General features: G+C 37.2%; 2 protein-coding genes across 4 annotated transcripts in view; one reads left to right on the top strand and one right to left on the bottom strand.

Annotated features, from left to right (window-relative positions):
* Window positions 1-19255, top strand: part of PDE3B (phosphodiesterase 3B) — a 175093-nt gene that overhangs the window by 88470 nt on the left and 67368 nt on the right. For all 3 annotated transcript variants that reach the window (XM_043481083.1, XM_043481082.1, XM_043481081.1), the window contains exon 2: window positions 9628-9678. In XM_043481083.1, coding sequence (XP_043337018.1) covers window positions 9628-9678 — 51 coding nt within the window. The remainder of the gene's footprint in view (window positions 1-9627; window positions 9679-19255) is intronic.
* LOC122449948 (60S ribosomal protein L39-like) lies at window positions 5189-5347 on the bottom strand. Its single transcript, XM_043482069.1, has one exon. It carries the CDS (start codon window positions 5345-5347, stop codon window positions 5189-5191), a length of 159 nt encoding a protein of 52 aa, XP_043338004.1.

The raw sequence follows: 19255 nt of genomic DNA, 5'->3' as shown, positions 1-19255 counted from the left end.
TTCTAGATTTTTCCTACAGCAGTATTCTAACCCACTTCAAGTACTCCTCTTGGGGCAGAGATTACACATTATTGGTGAAATATACTGTCTGCTCATGGTGAAATGCCCTTGCAATTCTCCATTGTGTTGTTTGGGAATACAAGCTCATGTGTCTGCATAAACATATTAGAGAGTTCTAAATATCAGGAGAGTCAAGGAGAATTCCTAAACATAGGGACTTCCAGCAGAGAATTTGCATGTTATTTTATTTTCCCTCTCTCTCTCTCTATATATATATATATATGTATATATATAATTATTTTACCAGTAAGACTGGTGTCTGGTTGGTTCATCATTCTTAAGTTTAAACTATATCTGTTCTCAGATAAGTTATAATGGGCAATCAGAGGGAAAAAAAAAACAAAAAACCCTATCTGTTATATTTGCTTTGTTAGGCAGAGGGTATGCCTGCCTAGGACTAGCTAGTTCCTTTGTTTTACTTGAAAGTCTGTGCAATTTGTGGATCTTTCAGCTCTGTGAGCAGTATAGAGTTGATGTGGGGGCAGGGAGGAGCAGAGCAATGCAGCCTGCTTAGTAGCTGAGAAGCAGTAAAGTGCTTGAGAGCCTGGGCTCTGGCATCAATCTGCCTGAGTTACTGTATATATAGAGGAACATGTCTTTAGATTTTAGGTTGATCTCAGATCAACCTCAAATCCCCAGAAGGCCATTGTGATTTCCCGATTTTCTTTCCAAACCAGAGTCAAGTTTGTAGCATATTCCTATTGATTGAGGTGTGGAACGTTTTTTTCTCTTTTGCTCTTGTTCATAAGAATATTTATTAAGACATTCCTCGTGTGATCCTGATGGAGAAGGAAATGACAGCTCACTCCAGTATTCTCGCCTGGAGAAACCCATGGACAGAGGAGCCTGGCAGGCTACAGTCCATGGGGTTGCAAGAGTTGAACATTGACTTAGCGACTAAACCATCACCACCATGTGATCCTGAATTGTTCACATGTTTTAGTAAAGTCTTTTAAATATTAGCTATTATTAATTTAATCTTTTGCTTAAACTATACTGAAAAATTATTTTTGTTGTTGTTCAGCAACTGAGTTGTGTCTGACTCTTTGTGACCACATGGACTGTAGCCCACCAGGCTCTTCTGTTCATGGGATTTCCTAGGCACAAATACTGGAGTGGGTTGCCACTTTCTTCTCCAGGGGATCTTCCTAGACTAGGGATTGAACCCACATCTCCTGCATTGGCAAGTGGAATTTGCCACCTGGGAAGCCCCACTGAAAATTATACAGTAACTTAAAAGGAAAACACTGTTCACATTAGGGGGAAAACAGAAGTTATAGGCTTGCAATCCCTTTTTTTTTTCCCCAGCTATTTTTGGTACATTCTCCCCAGAATATGTATCTCTTGGTAGGAATGTAGAGACCATGTCTGAGATGGAGATAAAATTCTGCTTAACTATAGGGTAGAGAAACCAGTTGAGGTATGTACCAAGTTATATATCTAGAAGGACATGGGTCTAGAAAAGAAGCAGGTAGGTAAAAACTTGAAAACATCTGGAGTGGATAAGAGATTAAGAATACTGATAAGATAGACTCTATTTCATATATTTAGAAAATGACTCTCTGTGCTTGAATTCCCTTAGCACAACTAATGAGACCGTGGTGTGTTAAACTTTTTAAAATGATTCTGAAAGGTTAAAAATAAAGTCGGTGTTTTAATTCAATTTAAGAACATCATATAAAAACAAAAGTCTCGTAAGATCAATAGGCTATAAATGTTTTAGTTGGTACTTTTAAAGATTAAAGCTCTTTTTCAAACATTCTGTGACTTCAGTACTTCATATTTTTCCCACTCAACCTTTATTTGTATCCTCCCTTTAAATATTGTTGTTTCTAGTTTGGAACTCTTGAGAAAAAAGCCCAAACTTATATGTACGTTTTAAGTGCTATCTTATAAATTCTGAATTATCAGTACAGCTTTAGAAAAAAATCTTCTTTGGAGTTGCCTGGCATATTCAAGGACCACCTAGTATAGCTCAGAGAGAATTATAGGAGAATAATTGGAAACAAAAAGTAAACATTACCCTTGCTGTAAATGGGAGCAAAGAAATGGGATAGAGGCTGAGTGTAAGGTCATGAGAAAGTTTATGTGTGTGTCAGCGATGAGGAATTGCGGCATGTTTATAGTCTAATGGGAATGATTTAGTAGAGAAAATGATGATGGAAGAGTGAGGGAGAGAGCTGCTGGAGAAGCATTTTCAGGTAGACACCTGGATTGGATCTTGGGATCAAACCCAAGGAGGAGGGCATGGCAGCACACTCCAATATTCTTGCCTGGAGAATCCCATGGACAGAGGAGCCTGATGAGCTACAGTCCATGGGGTCGTAGAGTCGGACACTTCTGAAGCAAGATGCAGGCACCAGCAGGTTGGATCTAGACCATTTATGGAAAAGTGAGTCATTGACTAGAGCTTGGCAAGTTCATCTGTAGTAACAAGAAATGCAGGAAATATGGGATCAGGTATTGGGGGTAATCTGATGATTTGATGATGATCTTTATTTATTTATTATTTTTTGAAAGAAATCTCATTAAAAGCTTAAATAATTATCCTTTCAGCATAGTAGTAGAAAGAGAATAAGAGGGCGATAAATTTGAAGGGCGATAAATCTGAGTTCAGATACTAGCTCTGCAATTTACTAGCTGACAGCTAATAGAACTTGGTTCACAATGTCCCTTTATTTAGGATTGCAAGAAATATTAATGGAATTCACTCCAAGGTGGTTCAAATAAACCTTAAGAGGAAGAACAAGCCTAAGAGGATGATCAAGGGATGGTTAGGCAACTAGAGACCTAGTAACTGTAGAAAGCTTTTACCTCACCCGAGGCTGATAGAACAAGGATGGAAATAGTGTTTTCAGAGTCACAGCTGAAGTTGTGAAGGGAAGACTAACAGATTAAGAGCTGTAGTCATGGAGGCAGCAGAAAAGAAACAACCCTCTCTCTCCTCCCAAACTCCTCCTGCTATCATCTCCCAGCCTAAGTGGAAGTCAGCTGCATGGGAGCTCGGGAGATGCACAGTGTAGGGGTCAGCCTCCCCAGCATGGAGAGGAGGACAAAGAAGGGGTCTGAGAGGCAAGTGGAGAATAATTAGTATAATCACTAAGCCTTAACTTCTCCACGTATAAATGGGGTTACTTGCACAATTGTTGTGATTCTACATGGCTGTCAAGCACCTGCCATATTACTAGCACACGTAAGATGGTGTAGCGTAACACATGTCTGGCTGACTTCCTTCGTTATTCTCCTGAGACTGTCACAATATTGTTAATCAGCTATACCCCGATACAAAGTGGGGAAAAAAAAATTAAGATGGTTTAGCATAATGTTTAAGAATCCTTAAAAAGCTTTGGAATGAGACAGATCTGAATTTAATTTCTATCTCTGCCACTTACTAGTCATGTGACTCTGGGCAGGTTACTTCACCTTTTTGGTCTGTTGTGTCATTTGTGAAATGGGGAAATAGGCTTACCACAAAGAATTCTAGTAAAGATTAAAGAAGCCATTGTGTATTAGGCGTCTAACAGTGCTGGTGCATAGCTTGCAGTCTAAATCACCACAGCTGTAATCATATGTTGTGATTGATTGGTAAGAATAGTAAATGAGACGAGTTTCCAAGTCATATTAGTCTTCACCCCCACCACACACACACAGACACACACACACCCCCCCCCCCTTTTTTTTTGGCCCTTATTCTCAGGTTTCCACCCCACCACACAGAGAGAGAGACACACACACAACCCCCCCCCCCCCGCTGCTTATTCTCAGGTTTTCTGACTGGGGCCTTTATTTGTTAGGCAAGATCACTTGTCTTTGCACTTTAGACTATTAGAAAGTACAGTTGTACAGTTTTAGTTTAGCTTTTTAGGGTGTCCATTTATTTTATATTTTTGGTTTATGTTCAATAAACATAGTTAAATGGGCCTAAAGTTGAAAGGCACAGAAAAAGTTGAAAGTACTGAAATTTGATAAATTAACCTAGATTTATACACAAAGCTCAAGTCAAAAATGCTGAAAATAAAGTATGTTTTAACAGTTAATTCACAGCTGTCACGTAATAGCTAATCTTTCCAATTTCACATAAATGTCACAGTTCTGTAAGCTTAACTTGAGGACACATATATGTTTTTCTTCTTGGCTACATTAGGGAACAATGAGATAAAACCTCATTGACGTAATTGAGCCTGATAACATCTCCTGCTTGTGCTGCTGCTGTTTCACTGTGGTGGTGGTGGTTTCAGAGAGCTCTGTAAAGCATGTTGGACTTACAAACATATTCAAACAGAAACTTTTATCAGGATTCAACTTTTTAACCGCAAAGAAAAGCTGAGTTTATAAAAGCACAGTTTTGGGTTTACTTTATCAAATCAGCTAAAAGGATTTTTTAAATAATAGGCACCTCATGTGTTCCTTAGATTATGAGAAAATGCTGTTTTTGAAAATTATTTTTGAACAGATGTCTACAGTGTGTGAAAATACATACTAATTTCTGATACTGTATAATATTTGAATTTAGATGGAGACCAGTGGAGTACTGGAAGCTCCTAAAAACAGCAGTTAAAATTCATCCTTTCATGAAATGACGTCTTATCGTATAACAGAACCATGTTTTGAGAACATACCATAGTCACTAAAACTCTTTTTTTATTTGATTCAAAATTTAATAATATTTGAATTATTTATCCTTATATTTATTTATAGGATTTCCTTTGGCATTGAGAGTGAAGTTTAGGTTTTGCTGACTTCGGAACAGTTTGTATAGAGCATATACTGGCTACTTGGAAGTAAAATTTTATTTTATTATTTTTTTTGGAAGTAAAATTTTAAAAGAGCTATGTGTTATTTTGGAGGAATGAATGCTTCTACCAATGTTTCTTAAACTTTTAATATCCATGCACCATCCACTGTGTATTCAGTATGTGTGGTGGTTACCTACCAGTATTAAATAAATGTATTAAAATGACTCAGTTTTTTTTTTTTCAACGTACCATATCATATTTATTACTGGTCTCAGACTGATAGGAAATAAGAAACATCAGGAGCCAAGCATTACAGTAGTGATGTTCTCACTGTGATTTAGCTGCTTCAATAAGTGGTCTTAACATGTGTGCCACTTTTTATGTGAGGCTTCTTACAGACCCAGCTTGGTTCTTCTCCAGTGTCTTCTCTTGGAGTTGTACCTAATTTTATTGCCAGTTTTCATTCGAATCCATTGAGAAATGGGACGATTCTGCTTTTGCTTCTTGGCCAGGAATCGCTTGATCCTGAAAGTCTTGTGATTGGAAGGCATGGTGAGGACAGAACTCAACCGCACATAGGATGGCGGAGAAGAGACGACTCAGTTTTTAAAAACGAAATTAGTGAACATTGTTTGCAATATTAAAGATATTTGTTTTAGCTCATTGATGATTAAATAGATTGTGTGTTGTAGATTCACAGCCTATATAACACAATCTGCATATCCAACCAGATTCTTTTCTCTATTCTCTTAAATTGAAAAAATTCAAGCAAAATTGTAATTTACAGTGGAATGCAGCAAGTAATTTTTTTGACTATTGATTCTGAATACTGAAATTCAACATGGACCCTGTAATCGTAAAGAGATTTCTTACTGAAGATTACTTTTGAGGCTGTGTCTTTTGCTAAGTTAGTGGGCATTGTCATGCTTAAAAACTTGAGAAATTGAAGCTCTTTGCATTTTATTGCAAAAAATACTTCTATCTGCTATTTATAGTTTTTATTTGCACTCCATTTTCCCACAGCACACCGAAAAGATGTACTTTCTGTGGCCAAACATTGAATGCATTTACTCTTACACTGTTTTTTTACCACTGATCATGCCCAGCGTGTGTGTTAACCACCAGCTGTTTTCTATGAATAAAGCAGTGGTAGGTCTGCAGTTAAGAGAGATTCTCATTGTTTAGACAGGCTCTTCTTTGCTGTGCAATAACTGATTCAGAACTAATTCCAGCACATTTTCAAGTCTCTATCATAGTTCACAAAATAATGATTAAATAGGAAAAAAAAATCTATTTTGTAGTATGGGTTTTTCAGTGATAAACATAAAAAAGTTGCCCCCCATCTTCTGTTGTGTGTATTGCACATAAACCAAGAACTGGTCTAGATTCATCCCATGTATGCATTTACTCTTTGCAACCCCATGGACCGTAGCCCACCAGGCTCCTCTGTCCATGGGATTCTCCAGGCAAGAATACCGGAATGGGTTGTCATTCCCTTCTCCAAGGATCTTCCTGACCCAGAGATTGAACCCAGGTCTCCTGTTCCGTACGCAGACTCTTTTACCATCTGAGCCACCAGGAAAGCCCCTAAAGTATCTGCTATGTACAAATATGACAGTGATTACTCTTTTACCTTATATGCCTTTTCAGTTCTGTGATGTCCCAAAGTGTTGCATAGTAAATACATTTTGGAGATTTTTTGGTCTGTTCTGTCTTCCGGCATAAAGTTTGTCATCTGTGTGGCTAATTTTACACATCTCTTGGCAATAGTTTATCTTCTTTATATGCTTTTCCTTTGGGGAGCACAGAATCTGAATGGTGCCTCCAGTTTATGTCACTTCTATTTTAGAAACAGAAATCTTCAGTTTCATATAGGAAAGCTTTATGGGATTGTTCTGGAAAAAGTTCTACTGGTTTACCAAAAAGGCTTCACATTTTGCGTGACTGTCATAAAAGTTTCAAAGTAGATAGCATACAGTCTAAAAAAAAAAAATCCAGTTTTTAGATGGTCACTGTTATATGGTTTAGTAATATTTTTGCTTTTATGGTTTTGTGTGGTATTATCATACGCATAGCTTTGTATTGAGTTTGCATTAGAATATTGTTCTTGATTTAGGCTTAACATTTATTTGGAGTTATTTATGTTACTGTTTCTGTTAGTACCTTGAGCTTTAGGAAACCAATGTTGAACCATTTATTTTTTGATTGGCGACATAAGGTGTAACACAATGCCAAGAATGCAAATTCAACAGATAAAAGCAATAATAATCAAATGACATGAAATGTCAAATTTTATATTAAATTGGTATAAACATCTCTAAACATTTACTCTTCATTTCTGTACTTTTTTATTGTGGACCACACATTGAGTAACTCTGCTCTAAGATATGTCTCGCTACAGCTGTATGATTCCTGGATCATATATCTTTCTTACACAGAAATTTTGTTTTCTCAAAATCACTAATATTCTACTTGTCCAATTTACACAGAAGTCAGTCTCCCAGCAATTTGTGGCTTTCACTGTATCTGTTTCAGTTCCTAATATGCCGGGGATTTCAGACTAAGACCTGCTGCTTTTTGGCAAATGTATTTTTGATCACAGAGAAAGTGACTGCAAATAAGACTGAGCTACTGCTCAAGAGTTTATTCAAAGCCAGAGTAGCAGGTGGGAAGCAAGGAATGTTAAGAAACCCTAATGACGAAAGTATGCTGGAGTTAGCAAGAAATCAGCTTCTTCTCAGATTGATGATGAGGAGAAATGAGGCATAGGTATGTCACCATTTGACGGTACCCTTGTAGAAGACATGTGGGAGTATGGATTGGACAACAGCATCTTAGGCAAGTTTGCAGACTCAGACGCAAATCTCATAGGTAATCTTTAGTGACTCAACCGGTGGTTCTGTCTTCATTCCTGTCCACTCTGTACTTTTTTTTTTTAGTGAACTTAAGGAAACATCAGATTTACAAATGTCATGATGATGGGAAGAATGGTAAATAGGCTAGTCAACATTCCACTCTCCGAAGAAATTTGAACAGGCTAAAATCAGGACTGAAGTAAGGTATTGCACTTGGGACTAAAAAGCCAGTTGTGTAACCATAGCATGCAAATGGAACATGTATCCCCTGGTGGCTCAGATGGTAAAGAATCTGCCTGCAATGTAAGAGACCCAGGTTTGATCTCTGGGTCAGGAAGATGCCCTGGAGAAGGGAATAGCAACCCACTCCAGTATTTTTGCCTGGAGAATTCCATGGATGGAGGAGCCTAGCAGGCTACAGTCCATGGGATCGTAAAGAGTCAGACATGACTGAGCAACTAACACTTTCACTACTTTTTATATCAAGTATACAAGAAACTTAGGGATTTCAGGTTACTTTAATCTTAATGTGAATGTTCTTAGGAAGTTATTAGTGTCTTAAACTGCATTAATTAATGTCTTTATATGCTGGTTAAATCACAGCCTGAAGCAATTATATGAGGACCACACTTAGGGCTATATAAAATACTGTGTAAATTTGATGAGTCTACTAATATATATTAAATTCTTTTTATGTTACTGTACCATAGCCATTTTGCAGGTACTAGTCCATGAATAATTTTGTAAACGGTTGTAGTATGTCTGAATTTTCTTTGGGAAGAAATATGTTTCCCTTCACTGGCAAGAGATGACCTTCTGCAAGGGTGTTGACAAGAAGATGGTGATAATGACAAATGATGATTTTTAAAAGGGGTCACCAAGCTGTAGCCCACTAACCAAATCCTGCTAGCAACCTTTTTTGTGTGGCCACAGAGCTAAGAATATTTGTTTTGTTTTGCATTTTTTAAAGGGTTGTAAAACAAAAAGCAAAGAATATGCCATGGAGACCTTATGTGGCTTGCAAAGCCTAACTTATTTGTATCTTTACGAAAAAAATTCTGTCAACTCCTAAATGAAATATTGGACCAATGAAAGAATAGATAACATTTTAAGATCTTTTGCATCAGGAGCCTTATGACTAGAAACAAATATTTCAGTACATAGAAATTATGTGATTGGATTACAAATTAACTAGGCTTATGTTCATGGTTAGGGTTCAAAGCTATGTAGAAAATTGTCATTGTATCAGTTACTTAGGCAAAAGGAAGAAACTCATTTATCAATTTAAGTAAATTTAAAAGAAATTAGTTTTAGTTGTAGTTAGCAGCTATAGCTTGCCAAATTTGAGATAATTTTGTCTCTTTGAGCAGTGACTGTTGGAGGGGAAGTAGCCCCACAGCCTGCTAGGAAGAGACCGGCAGGAAAAACTAGTCTAGTACTAAGAAGTTGTCATTGATAATCTATAAAGAAGAGAAACAGAGAAACTAATTAAATCTGTGAATCAAAAGGGTTGTGTGTAACTTTTTATAAATCCCCTCTTTTATGTTTTATGTAAACCGCAGGCAAGCTTTTTAAAGGTGCTTTTGACAACAGAGCCTTGTTGCTAGGGAAATAGCACCACCTACTGACACTGGTTTAAAATGACAAATTATGAGCCTTTGGAGAGGGTGGGAAGTGGGGAGAGCGGTGATTTCTCATTCTTCATGTATTTTTAGTAAATGGATGTGGTTTTGGATTTATAGTTTTGGTTCTGTGGTAATAGATATTTTAAAGGTTAATATAGCTTAGTTTAGTGACTTTATTCTGACTCTCTTGCTTTTTCAATGACAGATTGTGTAATTAATGAAGTATTCTATCTAGAGATCACTTTTATTCTCACCTCCTCAATTTCTCTCCCAAAATTTAAGCTGTTTTTGTATCTGTAATTGAAGATGCTCCATTTTGTAACTAAATGAATTATTTATTTTTTCTTTCAGATGATTCTTTGGGATTGGGACTTAAAGCAGTGGTATAAACCTCACTATCAGGTAAATATAAATGATATCACTAATAACATCTGTAATCAAATTTTTGACATATAATGTTACATTCAGAAGATTTCTATGCCAGAAGATTTTTCTTTAGCTGAATTAAAATAACAAAAACTTCATTTAGGTAGATTTTTTAAAAATAAATTTTAGTTGCAAAGGAAAAGAAAATGATCAGTAACCAAATGTCTATAGTTACTTTTTAAATGTTGCTGGTACAATCTGGGCTTATCAATAGAAAATTCCACAGGTGAATGAATTTTCACAAACTAAACTTCCCGTGTAACTAGTACCCATAACAAAAACTAGAACATTACCAGCATCCTACAAGCCTCACTTGTGTACCATTCTAATCATTACATATGTCTTCAAAGAAAATCCCTATCCATACTCCTGGAAATTAGTTTTATTTATGAAATGTCTATATATAGATAGATATACACATAAGGAATCATACAAAATGGACTTTTTAAAGATTTTTCATCACTTTATGTTGGTATCAGTGAAACTGAAAATAGACGTGTAGGAGAACAAAGGAAAATCAAACATCAAGGAATAACTTTGTTAACTTTTGATATATATCTTTATAGATCTTTTCCTAGTTTTCCAGTGTACTGAAATGTATAGTTTATATAATTTTAGTCCAAAAATGGTAATATTATATTCCATATGCTATTTGAAACCTGGTGTTTTTTTATACTAACAGATAAACATTAATAAATATCAAATCCTTGTCATATGTGTGTACGGAAACATTAACTCTATTTATCACATCTATTTATTTAATGTTAGTTGTTCCAACATAAAACTTTGAAAAATGAACACCCCTTTGAATGGTTGAGTCTTATTTTTAAACAATAAACGGCATAACCACAACAGCCCATATTCTCTGATGTGACTGTTACAGTCAGGTGAAGTGAGGAAGGCCACATCTGACCTGTTAAATATAAGGGACTGGAGTTCCTTGACCTAAATAGTGGCCTTTGCCTCAGTCATGTCCACCAAGATTCTCAGTTTCCAATTAAAAGAGTATCTGTGTGCTCAGTTGCTCAGTTGTGGGCGACTCTTTGTGACCCCATGGACCCCACCAGGCTCCTCTGTCCATGGAATTTTCCAAGCAAGAATACTGGAGTGGGTTGCTATTTCCTTCTCCAGGAAACGAGTATCTAAATTACTGGTAAAATCTAAAGATAAGTAAGCAGTGATGGTTCAAACATGGGCTTGTAGTCTCACAGACTTTTATTTCTTCTACCCTTCTTTTTCTTTCGAATAATCCTTTTTTTAAAAAAAAATTGAAATGTAGGGGATTCCCTGGCAGTCTCTGGTGATTAGGACTTGGTGCTTTTACTGCCATGATCTCGAGTTTGATCCCTGGTCAAGGAGTTAAAGATAGGGTAGGCCACACAGCATGGCCAAAAAAAGAAAAAATGTGAAGTGTAACACTGATGTATAAAAGTGCACAAGTCACAACTGTACAACTTGATGAATTTTCTCAGAGTGAATATATACATGTGACCATTTTTCAGATGAATTCAGCACCCCAAAAGCCCCCTCTGCTCCCTGCCTAGTCATCAGCTTCTCCCAGGTCTTATTTCAATACTGATTTCTGTCATCACAGCTTAGTCTTTTTATGAATTGTAAGTAAATGGAATCACTCATATGTGTTTTCTGTTTTACTTCTTTCAAAATTTATCTGTAAGATTAATTTGTTATTATGCGTAGTAGTAATTCATCCATTATTATTCCATTTAGTGTTTTATTGAATGAATATACAATCAATTCATCCAGTATAGTAGACTGACATTTATTTTTCAGTTTTTTGTCTGTTTCAAGTTTGGCTGCTGGAATATTCTTGATGTCTTTTGTTGGATATTAGAGGGGGGTATGCATGTGATATGTTCAGTTTTAGTAGGAGGCACCAGATAATTTTCCAAAGAGACTGTATCACTTTTACCCAGCCGTCAGCAGTATACAGGTGTTTCCAGTTGATCCACATCTTTGTCAGCACTTGGTAGTGTCTGTTTTAAATCATTCTGGTAGCTGTTGAAGAGTATCTTGTTGTAGTTTTAATACTAGCATTTCACTGATGGCTCATCAGGTTGAGAATCTTTTCATGTTAATTTGCTACTCAGATATCCTCTGCTGAAGACCTTTTCCCCATTTTTTCCCCAGTGATTATCTACCTTTTACTTAAGTGATCAGTAGGAGTTCTTTATGTGTTTTGGACATGAATATTCCTTAAGAAATCTTCGCCCTGTCTGTGGCTTATCATGGTGTCTTATTGAAAACACTCTATTCATCAATCATTTCCTTTTATGTCAACTTATCATTTCCTTTTTATCTAGTGTTTTTTGTATGTGTCCTACTTAAGAACATCTTGTCTACTCCCTGGGCTGTGTCTACCCTCTTCTGTTACCTCCTAGCAGTTTTATTGTTTTACTTTCCATCTTCAGATCTGTAATACATCTAGAATTGATTTTTCTGTATTGTGGTTTACGTATCAAGACAGTTTTTTCCCACATGGTTATCTAGTTGATCCACTTCCAGTTATTGAAAGAAATATATCTTTCTTCTTTGCACTGGATCATCATCTTTGTCTTTTAAGTGACAAAATGTAGATTTGTTTCAGGACTTTATATTCTGTTTTTCAGTTTGTCTCTCCTGAAGCACTGATACCAGACTCATTATTTTAATTACTGTAACTTTATAATAGTGTAAGTTCTCTAGCTTTGTTATTCCTCAAAATTATCTTGGCTATTCTTTAATAAACTTGAAAATTTCCATATCCAAAAAAATATACTAGGATTTTGACTGAGATTTTATTGACTCTATAGATCACTATGAGGAGAATTTACATCTTTATAATACTGAGGCTTTCAATACATGAAAATGGCATATTCCTTCACTTATCTGAGTCATCTTTTATCTTAATAATGTTTTCAGTGCAGGTGTCATGCATCTGTTTTGTTAGATTTGTTTTTAGATATTTAATTTTTTAAATTTGAAAAATGTAAAAGGTAGCAATTTTTAGAAATTCCATGTTTTTAACAGTTTGTGCTGCCCCATGGGAGTTTAATTGATTTTTATATATTGACCCATGTATCCAGTGTCCTTGCTAAATTTACTTATTAATTCTAATAGCTTGTCTGAGAATCCTTTTAGAGTCTTTAGGGACATAATAATGTCATCAATGAATAAAGACAGGCTTATTATTTCCAATCATATGAGACTTTTCTTGCATAACTGTATGGTTTAGGACCTCTAATGCGGTGTTGAATAGAAGTGGTACTAGTAGATAGCCTTGTCCTCTTCATGACCTCAGGGAGAAAATATTCAACACACTCACCACTAATGTTTAATATAGGTACCCTTTATCAGATTAACGATGTTCTATTCTAATCCCAGTTCACTAAAAACGTTTTTCTTCTAAGTCAGAAATGGGTCTAGAATTCTATCAGATGCTTTTTCTGAGATGATCCCTGAATTTTCGCCCATTTTTTCCTATTAATGTGATAAATTAATTATGGGCCTGTGTTGAATCATCTCTGGATTCCCAGAATAAAGCAAATTTGATCAAGAACTGTTTTCTTTTTAAAAACATATATCACTGGATTTTATTTATTAATACTTTGAATTCATGGTTACATGAGAGTTGGCCTTACAATTATTGTTTTTATCATGTTTTTGGCATAAAGGTTATACTGGCCTCATAAAATAAGGTGGGAAATTCCCCCCACTTTTTTCTGTTATCTAAAAGAGTCTAGTAAGATGGGTTTCATTTCTTCCTTTGGAAGAATACTCTGGTGAAGCTATCTTAGTTTGGAGCTTTTCTTATGGACAAGTTTTATTTTGTTTTTTATTTTTTTGTGTAATAAAGTTTTATTAAAGTATAAAAGAGATAGAGAAAGCTTCTGACATAGGCATCAGAAGGGGGCAAAAGAGTACCCCTTTGCTAGTGTTAGCAATGGCGTTATATACTCTCCAATGAATCCAAAGAATGTCTGGAGGCTGTAAAGACCTCACCACACCTACTCCCATAATTTACATTTTAAGATAACAGAGTTGGCCAGAAGGTTTAATCCAAAGATTGTCCTCAGGCAGGATACATCCTTGTAAAGACCAGACCTACTCCCATAATTTATGTTTTAAAATAAGAGAATTAGCCAGAGGGTTTAATCCAAAGACTGTCCTCAGGCAGGATACATTATTGTTATATAATCCTAAGGAATGTAGAGGAAAATAAGTAAAAAAGTTTGTCCTTTCTTCCTCCTTGAATATCCCAGACCTCTCTCTCCTTGGGGACCCCTAGACTTCTTATCACCTGCCTAGGAAACGACTCTCTCATTCCCCCCTTTTCTTTTAGGAAAATTATGTTGCCTAGGGAAAAGGGGCGTCGTTCTCATTCCATAACTGCTTCTGAGCTGACAAGGGGCATTGTCCCTAAATTGGTGAGGCAACATATTCTCCTAATCCTCATAGTGAGGATGTCTGATCCAGGGGCTCCAAGTAATAGTTGGAGGAGGCTGTGGCACTCATTGGAGCTCGGACAACTATTTGTAAACTAAAAGCTTTTAGATGGTTAGAAAACCCCATACAGTTACAGGTATAAGGCAAAATAGTCATTAAACCAAGTTAAAATCAAAATGAAAAGTCACATTATGTCCATAGTTACATCAGTCCGTCTTAAGGTTGTTAGATGTCATCAGTTTAAGAAGAGGCATCACATGCGATTGTTGAAGGTATTTGCAGACTTGGAGAAAGTCCTTTCCTTGAAGTGGAGATGTACACCATGGGATGCCTTTCACGGATGAAGAAGGGAGTGGTCCACAGACCCAGCAATTAGACCGATTGTGGAATGCAGCATAGGAGTGAGCCCGGGACAGGAAGGCATTGTCTTGAGGATCAAATGGCAGACTCAGGATTTCTGGAGTCAGCAGAAATAGGCTCACATAGATTATCAGGCCCATCTGAAACATACAAAATTATTAAGTTTCTTAAAGTTTTAGGACTATTCAGGCTTTCTGTCTTTTCTTGTTTCTTTGGTTCATGGTGTTCTTCTTGAAAATCTTTGGTTTTGTTCCCTCCAGCATTGAGACTGCTGACAGCTTTATTTTACTTTCAAAATAGAAATCTTTTTGAGGATTTCTGTTTGGTGCCTCTATCTTTTGGCCTCTGTTTACAAATTGGCAAATATCTCCAGGGGGAAGGCAGCTCCAAATTCAGGCTTGCATCTTTGTTCTCCCCTTCTCTCTGGGATCTTGCTTGGAAGCATTTAAAGCTCTCTGTCTTTATAACCCTAAATTCCATATTTGGTCTCCCAGCTCCTTGAGACTATAGAAAGCTCTATGCTATTTCCTAGCCTCTTAACTACTCTGCTTCTCATCTTCCATGCCCTGTGTCAGTTATAAATCAGCAGCAAATTCCTTGAAAGGAGAAAGTAGCACAGAATATTGGGTTTGGTTCACTTTGATCTCTCCTCAGCTGCTGCTGCTAAGTCTCTTCAGTCGTGTCCGACTCTGTGCGACCCCATAGACGGCTGTTTCTTCAAGCCCTGGTTGCTTGACTGTGCTCTGATGCACTGAAGTGGATACATTTCTGGTGTATTTTGGCTTTTCTAGATCAGTTGTTCTGGGCAGTAGAGTTGGTCTGATAGAAACTAGTCCCTCCCAGCTGAAAAATAGGCAAGCCTCTTAAGTCACTATGAACCTGTTTCCTCTATAAATTTTGAATAATACCAGTTCCTCCAGAGGGGTGATTAAAATAATAATAATAATATGTGCCTGGTACATAGTAGCACAAAAACATAAGCTAATATTAATTTCAATAATAATAAATACTAAGCATCTCTGAAATTATAGCATAAGTTAGGAGTTAACAAGTTTCTTCCTATAAAGGGCCATATTGCAAATATTTTAGCATTTGCAGGGACACACAGCCACCTGCTACTCCCCCTCCTCCACTCCCACAATAACTGGTAAAATGTAGAATTTATTCTTGACCCTGTGTACAAAAACAAGAGTTTGCCAAATATGAGCCGATGGGAAATAAGAATTTAAGTTAAACTTTTAAAATCATAGCAAATATTTTGAGTATTCAGTTCGATCAGAAATAAATCAGGTCGTGTCAGTCTCTTGCTCACTATGCTGCAATCACACCAAAAATAAAAACTGAAGTCCTAATCATGGACTTAAAAGACCCTACACAATAGGATCCCTTCCTTCACTCCCTTTTAGCTCTCTGACTTCATCTACGCTTTCTTTTTCATTTACTCTGCCCCTGCTACACTGGCCTCCTCGTTACTCCGCAAACTCGCCAGACAGGCTTCTGCCTCCGCATCTGTGCACGTACTAGTCTGTGTGCTTGGAATGCTCTTTTCTCACACATTTGTCAGGTTTTAACATCATAAGTACTGCGTTCTTTTCAGTGCCCTCCGTCACTTCATTTTTCTTTTTCTTGCTTTATTTCTCTCTGACCTGCTCAAAATCTGTGACTTTCCATTGTCCTTATCCTCTCCTTATCCACATTCCTTATCCTGGAATCTGATGTTCTCAAATATTGATTCCAACATGCTTTTCCAACCTTATTTTGTACTGCTCTTTTCTTTTTTAAAATATATAACATATATATATTATACATACATACACACACACACACCTGTGATAGGGTATCTTACAACCGTCACCCAACAGCAAAAGGTAACGTAGACTTCCCGCCTAGCCACAGACTGTGATGCTGGTAGGCTCTTCCTTTCTTCAAAACTGAATGAGTCTTGCCAACAACACCTAGGGCAAATTGATCCTGAACTCCATTCATCCTAAGTGGCCAGGGAAGTATGCTCATTCTCTACTAAGCATGAGACTCTCCTTCCCCAGCAAGGCAGGGGGTGGCCAGGTCTCCACAACACAGGTGCCTGGCCCAGAAAGTGCTCTTTGTCCTGTGGCCTGGAGACTCCCTTCCCCGACTTTGCAGCAGATAGCCCAACCTGGGGAGTTCCTTAGACGTGTCTGACTCTTTGCGACCCCATAGACGGTAGCTCACCAGGCTCCTCTGTCCATGGGGTTATCCAGGCCAGAATGCTGGAGTGGTTAGCCATGCCCTTCTCCAGGGGATCTTCCCAACCCAGGGATCAAATCAAACCCAGGTTTCCCACACTGCAACTCCCACCCCTAGGCACCAGCCCTTGTGGAACCAGAAGGAAATCAAGCAGACTAAAAATACCACTGTGAATGCCCTGAAAATTAAATTTCATTAGAACTACAGCCTGAAATAGCAGTGTAGGACATAGTATTAAATCTAAACAGAAAGATCACCTCCTACTATAAAAGACGTAAATAGGACCCAGAGTCTTCTAGCATAGTTACCAAAATGTTGACAGGAATTTTTTTTTTCATATATTTTTATTAGTTGGAGGCTAATTACTTTACAATATTGTAGTGGTTTTTGCCATACATTGACATGAATCAGCCATGGATTTACATGTGTTCCCCATCCCGATCCCCCCTCCCGCCTCCCTCCCCATCCCATCCCTCTGGGTCTTCCCAGTGCACCAGCCCTGAGCACTTGTCTCATGCATCCAACCTGGGCTGGTGATCTGTTTCACCCTTGATAGTATACTTGTTTCAATGCTGTTCTCTCAGAACATCCCACCCTCGCCTTCTCCCACAGAGTCCAAAAGTCTGTTCTGTACATCTGTGTCTCTTTTTCTTTGCATATAGGGTTATCGTTACCATCTTTTTAAATTCCATATATATGCGTTAGTATACTGTATTGCTCTTTATCTTTCTGGCTTACTTCATTCTGTATAATGGGCTCCAGTTTCATCCATCTCATTAGGACTGATTCAAATGAAGTCTTTTTAATGGCTGAGTAATATTCCATTGTGTATATGTACCATGGCTTCCTTATCCATTTGCCTGCTGATGGGCATCTAGGTTGCTTCCATGTCCTGGCAATTATAAACAGTGCTGCGATGAACACTGGGGTACACGTGTCTCTTTCAGTTCTGGTTTCCTTGGTGTGTATGCCCAGGAGTGGGATTGCTGGGTCATATGGCAGTTCTATTTCCAGTTTTTTAAGAAATCTCCACACTGTTCTCCATAGTGGCTGTACTAGTTTACATTCCCACCAACAGTGTAAGAGAGTTCCCTTTTCTCCACACCCTCTTCAGCATTTATTGCTTGTAGACTTTAGGATAGCAGCCATCCTGACTGGCGTGTAATGGTACCTCATTGTGGTTTTGATTTGCATTTCTCTGATAATGAGTGATGTGGAGCATCTTTTCATGTGTTTGTTAGCCATCTGTATGTCTTCTTTGGAGAAATGTCTGTTTAGTTCTTTGTCCCATTTTTTGATTGGGTCATTTATTTTTCTGGAATTGAGCTTCAGGAGTTGCTTGTATATTTTTGAGATTAATCCTTTGTCTGTTTCTTCATTTGCTATTATTTTCTCCCAATCTGAGGGCTGTCTTTTCACCTTACTTATAGTTGCCTTTGTTGTGCAAAAGCTTTTAAGTTTCATTAGGTCCCATTTGTTTATTTTTGCTTTTATTTCCAATATTCTGGGAGGTGGGTCATAGAGGATCTTGCTGTGATTTATGTCGGAGAGTGTTTTGCCTATGTTCTCCTCTAGGAGTTTTATAGTTTCTGGTCTTACATTTAGATCTTTTATCCATTTTGAGTTTATTTTTGTGTATGGTACTAGAAAGTGTTCTGGTTAAAAAAAAAAAAAAAAAGAAACTGTTCTGGTTTTATTCTTTTGCAAGTGGTTCACCAGTTTTCCCAGCACCACTTGTTAAAGAGGTTGTCTTTTTTCCATTGTATATTTTTGTCTCCTTTGTCAAAGATAGGGTGTCCATAGGTACATGGATTTATCTCTGGGCTTTCTATTCTGTTCCGTTGATATATATTTCTGTCCTTGTGCCAGTACCATACTGTCTTAATGACTGTGGCTTTGTAGTAGAGCCTGAAGTCAGGCAGGTTTGATTCCTCCAGTTCCATTCTTCTTTCTCAAGATTGCTTTGGCTATTTGAGGTTTTTTGTATTTCCATACAAATTGTGAAATTATTTATTCTAGTTCTGTGAAAAATACCGTTGGTAGCTTGATAGGGATTGCATTGAATCTATAGACTTCTTTGGGTAGTATAGCCATTTTGACAATATTGATTCTTCCAATCCATGAACACGGTATGTTTCTCCATCTGTTTGTGTCCTCTTTGATTTCTTTCATCAGTGTTTTATAGTTTTCTATGTATAGGTCTTTCATTTCTTTAGGTAGATATACTCCTAAGTATTTTATTCTTTTTGTTGCAATGGTGAATGGTATTGTTTCCTTAATTTCTCTTTCTGTTTTTTCATTGTTAGTATATAGGAATGCAAGGGATTTCTGTGTGTTAATTTTATATCCTGCAACATTACTGTATTCATTGATTAGCTCTAGTAATTTTCTGGTAGAGTCTTTAGGGTTTTCTATGTAGAGGATCATGTCATCTGCAAACAGTGAGAGTTTTACTTCTTCTTTTTCTATCTGGATTCCTTTTGTTTCTTTTTCTGCTCTGATTGCTGTGGCCAACACTTCCAAC

Source organism: Cervus canadensis, chromosome 11, assembly GCF_019320065.1.
Source record: "Cervus canadensis isolate Bull #8, Minnesota chromosome 11, ASM1932006v1, whole genome shotgun sequence".
Classification (NCBI taxonomy): Eukaryota; Metazoa; Chordata; class Mammalia; order Artiodactyla; family Cervidae; genus Cervus; species Cervus canadensis.
Note: the sequence above shows the minus strand (reverse complement) of the source record. Positions and strands in the feature narration are given on the sequence as shown.